Consider the following 10001-nt stretch of genomic DNA (forward strand, 5'->3'; position numbering starts at 1 on the left):
TTGAAGCAAAGCCTAACAGCTCTGAAACCAGTATATTACGACATGCGCAAGCAGCAGACATTTCTTTACACAGTTACGTTTTTTTCGCGTAACGTACAAATTACATCACAGTTGTCTGCTAAAGGAAGGTAGATCAGTATAAAAACAGAGCAAACCAGCGAACCATCGTCACTTGCTCAATTGAGTCTCCAAACACAACAACCATGAACAAGGCAATCATCCTCATCGGCACAACTTGTCTTCTTGCCATTGCCATTGCGCAGGTGTCCGCTTACTATGGCAACACAATGATGCTCGGCACAGGCGTGGGATACCCCTCCACCGTGGGAGTAGGAAATGGCGCCGCTCGCAGCAACTACTATGACAACTACTACAAACAGTACGAACGCTACAACCGTGCCCAGGCCGCAAGAACCATCAACAAGTCCGTCATGATTTTTACAACTCCGCTCTTAGCTTTGTAAGTTTGTGTTCAGAGTGGAGAAAAAACAATTTTTCATAATTATTTGTTCTAAACAATGATTTTCTTCCTTGCAAAAATGCGAAATTTTAATTAACTAAGCTCTCGTAACCTTATGCTAAACTGATTTACCATTCTCTGCAAGCGTTTGTAAACATTCGTTTTATCGTAAAATCAAATAATTGAATAGCTTTATTAATGAATCCTTTTTTTTCTTTTCAGTCTCTCTGTTCGGTCTGGCATTGATCGCCACCAACACCACTGGAACTCTTGCTGGTTAAGAAGCTGTCAAGATAATTTAGAAAATCCATCTGACAGGTGCGTTCATTTATTTTTTTTTCACTTTCATAAAATAAAGAAAGTACACTGATTGTAATTGGGTTGACCATTGTCACAATCTTTTATGGATATCTTTTTGGTTTTGTTTTAGTTAATTGTCATTTAATAGAATTTTTTATCTCTTTGCAGGGGTTTGACTACCAGACCAGAGGTGGTTGCTTCATTGATTTTATGCTCTTCGATGTGTTGAATAAAATTGTTAAAAATTACACCAAACTTTGTTTTAAATCAGCTATCAGCATTTTTCGCTCAGAATTGACTTGCTTTTCATTCAACAATCATGAACAAGGCAATCATCCTCATCGACACAGCTTGTGTCTTTGTTATTGCCTTTGCGCAGATGTCCGTTTACTATGGCAACACACTCCTTAGTAAATTCCCAGGAATGATTTCTATAAGTAATGAATTAATGTAGATATTATGGTGCACAGGAGAGGAATGCACATTGAAGCACAAGTTTGTATCGCAACAGATTCAATTCTTGAAGACAAAAAAATACATGAAAACCATTAAAGCAAAGAGTAAAAATTTCAAAGGCTTTCAAAAGCAATTTCATTTTCTTAAGATTGCACCAAAAATGATTAATTAAAAAAAAACATTTATTATATTGCTATCATATTGTTGAAAAGACAACCGAAACGGTCAGATTAACAACAGGAGTTCAAGCGTATAAGGAGTTAGTTGCAGAACAGTATATTAGTCTTTGCCCATTATGGTCAAAAGACTAATACTGAGTTCATATATCTAAAACCATAACCCTACAGTTATTCAACTAATAAGGAGTTAAATTATCCCATATCTACGGTATAATGAAGTGGATTCCCGTGTAAAAACTTTAAAACATTATTGACAGTGATGTAAAACTTCGGATAAAAAGAATCTCATAATTTAATTTGTGGTTGGATATGATTTCCTCATCCAACCACAACAAATCATGGGAGAATCAGAGAATTCATATACTTTCTATCTGACCACTTTATAACTAATAGTCAAAGGGAAAAAAGAAGCCTTAATTCTATTTTACTGACAGATAATAATCACCAAGGGAATAAATTGTTATTGCTGGAGCTAGTCCGATAATATTTTATTTGATTGGTAATTATTATATTATCGGATTGCTAGCAGGTGACATCACCTTATCAGATTGGTGGTATTTTTAAATTACGTTCGTGGAATTTTGTGAATGACTTTCAGCAATAATTCAAAGTAAACAAGAGCACCACAAAGCGCAAAAAATACTTATAAATCATGACGGTATTCGATATTGATCCTGGTGCAAATTTCGCCATTTCTGTTTTGCACAATGCATACTAGCATACACAATTACAAGCATCCACACACACACAACTGTGTTACGATGTCCCCTCTAACTACGTTGCGACTAGTCATGGAGGGTCCTGGGTTAGATTTCCCTCCAGCCACAAGTTTTCTCCTTTCTTTAAGCAATTTCAAATTTCAGATGTCAAAAGTTTTTGTACAGAAAAAAAAGTGACAAACGGAGATCAATCTTATATAATCATAAATAAAATGAATCGCGAAGAGCGCAAAAACATCGACCCCACAATGGTATTAGGTGACTTAGAGGAGTAACAATTCTCTTTTGACATGTTACTCTTGCCGAGAGTCCAAGATTTTAAAAGCAATAACCCAAAACAACAATTGTTTTAATTGAAACATGTCAGATCAACAAACGCCGAACCAAAGAAAGGTTATAAAGACCGTAGAAATTGGGCAGGGAACGCTGGCTTTACACGGGGTATCAGAAAGCATTGTAACATCAACTTATTTGTCAGTAGTTCTCCTGTATTTTATGAAAGATGATCGTACTCGGAGCAGACTTTTGCGTATCAAATCAGTTGAAAGATATAAACATCATATGCAAGTGAATATTCGTATACATATATATATTATAAATTTAATTCATGGTACATGTAGTTGACGATGGAAAAGCTGAAGTCCCTTCGTCATGCACACTGTTTATACTAGGAAGAAAAAAAGAATACCGACTTTTTAACTATTCAACTGTTGAATTAATCGTGTAACCGTTTTAAAAAGCGTGTAAACATGGTTAAAGGCATGATAATGTATTCACCCTGTTGATGTCTATTTTTTTTTTTTATTAAATGTAAATAATTTTTCTTTAAATCGTCTTTTGTTGTAAGACGTATTTTTGTCCATAACTTGGCGCCGTATAAAAAGTTGAAAAATGGAGAAGGTGATCGTGCAGAACTATGTCAACGGAAAGTTTGTTCAGACGGAAAAATATATCGATAGTTTTGATCCGTCAACAGGTGAAGTCTGGGCAAAGATTCCAGATAGTGGAGAGACAGAAGTAAACGATGCCGTCACCGCTGCCAAGGCTGCGTTTCCAAAGTAAGCGATACCTTTCAAGATTTCTGAACCGAATTTCCTCCATGTTCAAAATACATTTATTATTTAGATTTATTGACCAGCTATTTTATCAGATTTTGATCAAAATATTTTGCAAGAAGACATCGATTATTGTTGATAAAAAGTTTAACAATGAGGTTATGGGTAATTGATAGAGGATCGACCAATCGAAATGCAGATAATACACACACCTCCGATGGTGTGCAGTTTGGGCTATAACTAAACCTTGAAAGTAGCTGTTGGGGGGGGGGGGGAAGGAGGGACTCATGCCTGATATCTAGTAGTAATTCATTTTGCATAGTAACATTATTTAATACCAGCACATATCTTACACAATTTCATGCCATTTAACAGTAAGATTACATTTTGGGGGGGGGGGGGGGGTATGTGCTTTTCGGTCTGTCAATCTAATAGACTATCCACAAAGAACATTTCCATTGAGCATAACATTTGAACATGTTTGAATGGTTTTTGCAAGGTCTACCAGATTTTCCCTGTGTATTCCTTATGACAAGACCTTCCTTGGAGGGCAAAACTTTCGACGTTTTAAGATAGTACAAAAACCCATGAATTCTATTTTAACTCATTTCGTAGAAAGGAGAGGAGAAAAAAAAGAATAATCAATGTTTTACAAAAAGACATCTTGTTTTGAACACTTTTGAAAATACAATCATCATCTTGATAATTACAGCCTTCCTAAGCTAGATGAACATTATAAGTATAAACTTAAAGTCCTTATAGAATAGAATAGAATAGAATAGAATAGAATTTATTACCAATCAGGGCCCATTAGGCATAAACATATAACATATATAATTACATATAAACATAATATTAAAGTAATAGACAGAATACAACATGTGGTGAAGAGCAATTCTTCTATTAAGTATATATATGTACTGATATATATGTTGGTGGCAATTTAAGTTTCATATACAGACATACATGATGGTTTGTTGTACAAAAAAAAAAAGTGTGCATAAGTATTATTCATGATATACATATATATGTAAATATATACATATCAAAATGCATAAAACTATGTTTGAAACATCAACAGGAGGCAGCAAGAGTCGGTGCTAAAGGATATACAGAATTCCACTTCTGCCTCATGTAGAATAAACAGACATAAAATTTATGGAGATAAACATATATTATATAAATAAATTATACATTGACACATGTGTTAATTAAACTAAACTATAATGGACAGCAAGAGTCAGTGCTGAAGGATAGTATATTGTTATTATACATGTATTAAAGTTATCCACTTCTGTCAAATGTAGAGTATATAATACAACACAAATATCAACAACACCTACATAGTGTAGCATAATTTATCCAACCAAGGTACTTCAAATGATTTTGAATTTGTCGAACTATACATGACTTATGAATTCACACAATTTGAACAGCACATCAACATCTTCACAGTTCATTAACCATAAAAATTGGTTATTTTTTGACAAGCTATTAAAAAGATGACACCTCATAGATATCATGGATAGTAAATTTTTCATTGACTATGGCATGGACAACTTAAAAGAAAATTATTTATCTTTATTTTTTCTATTTTACAATTGGGGCATATTCTCTCTTCTCTTGGAATACCGTAATGTCTACCTTTTTAAATCATCAGATTGTGAGAAGATTTCTAAATTTTTTTAGAATCTTTTTTTTTTCAAACTTTCTTAAAATTAATAAATAAGGTTCTAGCCCAAAGTTCTGTTTAATTGTGCAATAGGTGTCCAATTTCCCACAAATACTTAATTCTTCCTTCTTTTGATACCATTTTTCAAGAAAATATGAATTTAGAATGCGTTTACAATGATATTTAAATGTTGATGTAGATGATTTCAGATGAGGTGTTAACTAAGAAGTTGTTTAAACATATCAATAGAACCAAACCATGATAAATTGTTTTTATTGAAATTGGATACCGAGGTAGTATACGCAGCTTTTAATAGAGGATATGTGTCATCCAAATTCTCTAACCTATGCCAGTATTTCAATATATTCTGAACAATACTGAAACTCATAGGGTGTCTACCTAGTTCTGAAAGGACTGCAAATTTTGTACTTTTGTTATTTACACCTAATAAAAATCTACAAAACTTGTAATGTAATTTCTCACAAAGTGACTTAGAAAATAATTCATCCAGTGCAATGGGTCCATTTCTAAATCGTGATGTAGTAGTGTTAAAGGCCCCCCAAATTTCACTACCGTAAAGTAATATGGGTTTTATTGTATGATCATATACATGTAAAGCTGTGTTTATTTTAGGGTTCAATGATAGGAAATTTTTTTGTAATTTAAAAAATGCCTTTGAAGCTTTTTTGTAAAGTTCATCCTGAGCAAGTGTAAAACTTCCAGATGCAGTGAAATGTATGCCCAAGTATTTATAAGAAGTAATACATTCAAGAGGTTCTTTGTTTAGTGTGAAGTTTTCTTTCAAGTGTCTACCTGCTTTATTAAAGATTAATACTTTGGTTTTTGAAACATTTACATCAAGGCACCAGTCAGTACAGAACTTATCAAGACAATTAAGTTTTTGTTGAAGTCCTTTTGATGACTTGGACAATAAAACTATATCATCTGCATACATTAGACAATGAAGTAATTTATCGTATATAAAGATTTGAGCAAACTCTAAATGTAGATAAGAAGTATACATAAGTCTTAGACAATAATATATATATTTTTTTTTTATTTACTATACAAGACTCAAGTCTAAAAATCTGATTCATAACTGACAAAAACTTTTCACTTGTTGCACATAAAATATACATTCCTTGCTTAAAGGATTAAAGCTTTCTTAGAACCAATAATTAAAACATTTTGTATTTTTGTTTCATCTAGGTGGTCCAGCACTCCAGTTTTAGACAGATCTAAACTCATGCTGAGAATTGCTGATCTGATTGAAGCGAGACAAAATGAGTTTGCTGAACTGGAGTCAAGAGACCAGGGAAAGCCGGTGTGGTTAGCGAAATCTGTTGACATTCCACGCTTGATGCACAATTTCCGAAGCTATGCCACATCAGTTATTCATGATGTGAACAGGTAAAATGTACATGAAATAATGTCATTGTAAGAAAAATTCAAACTTCATAATTTGATAAATGATAGACAATAAATAAACAAAACAAATGTGTCATGTGTCTGTGAGGTGTGTAAAACTTGCATGGTTTTTAAAAGAATAGACATAATAAATGGCTTGTAAGAGAAAAATCATATAGAATTATCTTTCAGAATACCCGTGTACATTGATATTAAATAATGAATCATTTGCTTACTGACAGATCTACAGTGATGGAACCTGTGGGTGCCATTAATTACACTGTGAGGGAGGCAGTGGGTGTGGCCGGTCTTATCAGTCCATGGAACCTCCCCCTGTACCTCCTGTCATTTAAGATCGCCCCAGCCATCGCCTGCGGTAACACTGTCGTCGCCAAACCCAGTGAGATGACATCAGTCACTGCATGGAAGCTCTGCCAGATATTTGAGGAAGCAGGCAAGCGAAATTTTTTGTTATCCTATATCATATACAAGAGACAAGAGTCATAAACATGGTTATATCTTTAAGATACATAAGGAAAGATGGTTAGTACTTTTACCTTAATTTGACATATCCATGATATTCAACAAAATAGAATATTCAACTATATATTTTCATTCTTCATTGTATGACAGGTGTGCCACCTGGAGTGATTAATATTGTGTTTGGAGTTGGTCCCCGGGCAGGAGAAGCCCTCGTCAAACATCCAGATGTACCTCTGATATCATTTACCGGCGGGACGGTTACTGCCAAAAGAATCCGGGAAGCTGCCGCCCCTTACTGCAAAAAATTCTCATTGGAGGTAAAGAGGGGGCACACATAAAAACATTTATCCTGCAACTACCCCTTGCATTGACCTAATAAAGGTAACCTAATAAACCAAAGCTTTATCCGGTCACTGCCCTTATAAAGCCTCGTGCATGTATTCTGACGTTCTAAAGCATTGTGACGTCATGTATATTGCAATGTTTACGCCATGGCGTCATAGTTGCAGAGATGTACCTAATATTGAAAAATGGCTAGTTTTGGACGTTCAAATGTAAAGAATATGTTGCAGGATAAACAAAATACATGATAACTGTATTGAAATATAAGCCATATTTGGGCTCGGGTCGAAAACGTAAGAGGGCTCGGCAAGCCTCGCCCTTTTTCACGATTTCTTACCCTCGCCCAAATATCGCTTATATTTCAAGACAGTAACCATGTATTTTATATTTATAGTAATAATTATTATGTTTTTGTATTGCAAAAAGCACAGTGACTTTGGTATCACTTCATTATTGTCTGTCTGTCTGTCAAACTTAATGTCTTATGAAATTTAAGAGATGTAGAATTTGATATTTAGGACATTTTACTTGCCATGCACACACCAGGGTTAACTTAAACTGACTTGGTGTAAGGATTTTGCATGCCCTATGCAATGTAGCTAATTTTTTAGATACTTGCTTATCTTTCAATAAATACATATCCCCATTTCAGCTTGGAGGAAAAAATGCTGCAGTAATTTTTGATGATGCTGACTTGGAGAAATGTTTATCAACTTCAATTAGGTAAGCAAGTTTTAAAGTATTTTTTATTTTTTTTGATGTTCTTTGTGTATGGGGCTTTGGCATGAAATAATTGTTTATAGGATAAATCTTTGAGACATGCAGGTATTTTTCAGGTCAAGTTTCGCCAATCAGGGAGAAATTTGTCTTTGTACAAGCAGAATTTATGTTCAGAAGCAACTCTACCCAAAGTTTCTAGAGAAATTTGTTACTGAAACCAAGTAAGAACTGATTTATAACAGTTGTATAATATTCATTGAACTTTCAATAATTCTTTTGTTATAACCTTTTTTGGAATGACATTGTCCAAAACTTTCACAGTAAACCTGTAGTTCACTTCTTCAGTCAATTGAGCTACAAATCTACAAATTTTGTGTAACACCATTAATATGTTTCAATCATTACCCAAATCATTTATTTTAGGAAAATAAGGGTTGGTGATCCAAGAAATGAGAAAACATTCATGGGAGCTTTGATAAGTAAAGAACATTTGGCAAAGGTCAAAGGTTATGTGGATTTGGCCGAAAAAGAAGGAGCAACAATTGCGTGTGGTAAAGAGGATTTAAAACTGGAGGAGAGCAACAAGAATGTAAGTGTCTCAACTTTTATTTCATGTCATTTGTTGGATTTTTTTCTTTTTAAATGATTTATTTCTTTACAGGGAATATATGGACCATTGGGTTATGTAATACTGTATACATGCAGGGTTACTTTCGCTCTTTTGCACTTTTGAATAATTTTGCCCCATTTTAAATTCGTTCAGGCATAGTTCTGTTTAAGAAATAATGCTGTGTTCTTTGAATTCGCCCTGTTTTAAATTTGCCCAATCATGAAGAGGGCGAAAGGGGAGAAAATTTTCCAGTGTACAATATATCTGTTTACAGAGATATTTCATAAGGTGTAATAAGATCACTGTTTAATATTATTTATCTATTTACAGGGATATTTTATGATTTGTTATAAGACCACTGTTACTATAATTTATCTGTTTACAGGGATATTTTATGAGACCCACTGTCATTACTGATGTGAAGGACGACTCTCGTCTGATGAAAGAAGAAATTTTTGGCCCAGTGACTTGTATTGTGCCATTTGACACAGAGGAAGAGGTATGTTTTACATGGAGTCAGCATGCTAGCTACATAACAACTGAGTATGAGATTGACATTGGAGAAACCTTAGTTCTGCTTCAAAGTCATGTGAAATGATTTATTTTCCCCTTTTTAAGGAAAAAGAAGCTAATATGGGGAGTATGGCTTATCTGCCACTGTCTGGACTGAGAATGCATCTCGACTTCACAGAGTCTCACAGTCTCTACAGGTATTGTGTTTATCAGGATTCACTAACTATTGGGGTATCCTACGTCAGGAGTCATGATAAACATCTCAGAACAAAGCTCTATAGAGCTTAGCTAGGGTACTGTGTTCCAACCCAACTAGGAAAAAAAGTTTTAATTTTTGTATACCCACTGGTATGTATGTCAAAATACAGGTATATAACAGACATTTAGAATTTTATCATTTAACAAGAAGTAGAATTATTTAACAAGTTGTTTTAACGTTTTACAGGTCGGGACAGTGTGGGCTAACTGTTGGTTGGTGAGGGACCTGAACGTGCCCTTTGGAGGAGTCAAGAATTCAGGTGTCGGATTTGAGGGCAATATCGATTCTCTTGAATTTTTTACAAACCAGAAAACAATCTGTGTGAAATTATAAAGAACAAATAACTAAGTCATGCTTCCTAATTCATAATGTGAACTTATGAAAACTCTAGGCAATTTTTTAATGCAATCAAAGCCTGAGATGATTAATTACATTCTAATTAACAGTATTATTGATAGCTTTAAAAAATTAATTTCCCACTTCTGTATGATGTTACACTTATTCGGATTGCTACTTTTCATTATTTTGCAAAGGGTAAAAATTTACAGCCCCTGCAGTAACTTTTAAGAAAGTTGATATTCTGTACATATAGAGTTATGATGTTGACTTCACAGACTTGTTGTATACTTCAGCAGATTCAAATGTATTAGAATAACAAAACAAAAATGTGGAAATTTGAAACACCTGTGAATTTAGATCTCTATACAATAAGTGCTATGTAAGACATCACAGTGCTTTACATTTTTTTTCACTTATTTACAGCTGCTTTGTTTTGTTTATTTGTTTGTGATATATTTTATATTGATGTATTGTTTACCCATGTAGT

At 33.9% G+C, this 10001-nt stretch overlaps 1 protein-coding gene and 1 pseudogene across 1 annotated transcript; both read left to right on the plus strand.

Annotated features, from left to right (window-relative positions):
- The first annotated feature begins 42 nt into the window (after positions 1-42).
- Positions 43-773, plus strand: LOC134260735 (uncharacterized; annotated as a pseudogene).
- Positions 774-2995: 2222 nt separating this feature from the next.
- On the plus strand, positions 2996-9991 carry LOC134260736 (2-aminomuconic semialdehyde dehydrogenase-like). The gene is made up of 10 exons (XM_062743285.1): positions 2996-3172; positions 6051-6251; positions 6491-6702; positions 6882-7048; positions 7726-7796; positions 7910-8014; positions 8217-8382; positions 8789-8906; positions 9022-9113; positions 9362-9991. Coding segments are annotated over exons 1-9 (1209 nt in total). The 5' UTR covers positions 2996-3005; the 3' UTR covers positions 9024-9113; positions 9362-9991.
- Positions 9992-10001: the final 10 nt, after the last annotated feature.

This window comes from Saccostrea cucullata, unplaced genomic scaffold (genome assembly GCF_032062105.1).
Source record: "Saccostrea cucullata isolate Sc308-1 unplaced genomic scaffold, CSIRO_AGI_Scuc_v1 ctg18434, whole genome shotgun sequence".
Taxonomy (NCBI): Eukaryota; Metazoa; Mollusca; class Bivalvia; order Ostreida; family Ostreidae; genus Saccostrea; species Saccostrea cuccullata.

Coding starts and splice junctions, on each gene's coding strand:
- LOC134260736 (XM_062743285.1), top strand. CDS start 3,006: ATGGAGAAGGTGATCGTGCAGAACTATGTCAACGGAAAGTTTGTTCAG. Junction 6,703..6,881: donor CCAGATATTTGAGGAAGCAG/GCAAGCGAAATT, acceptor ATTGTATGACAG/GTGTGCCACCTGGAGTGATT. Junction 7,797..7,909: donor TGTTTATCAACTTCAATTAG/GTAAGCAAGTTT, acceptor GGTATTTTTCAG/GTCAAGTTTCGCCAATCAGG.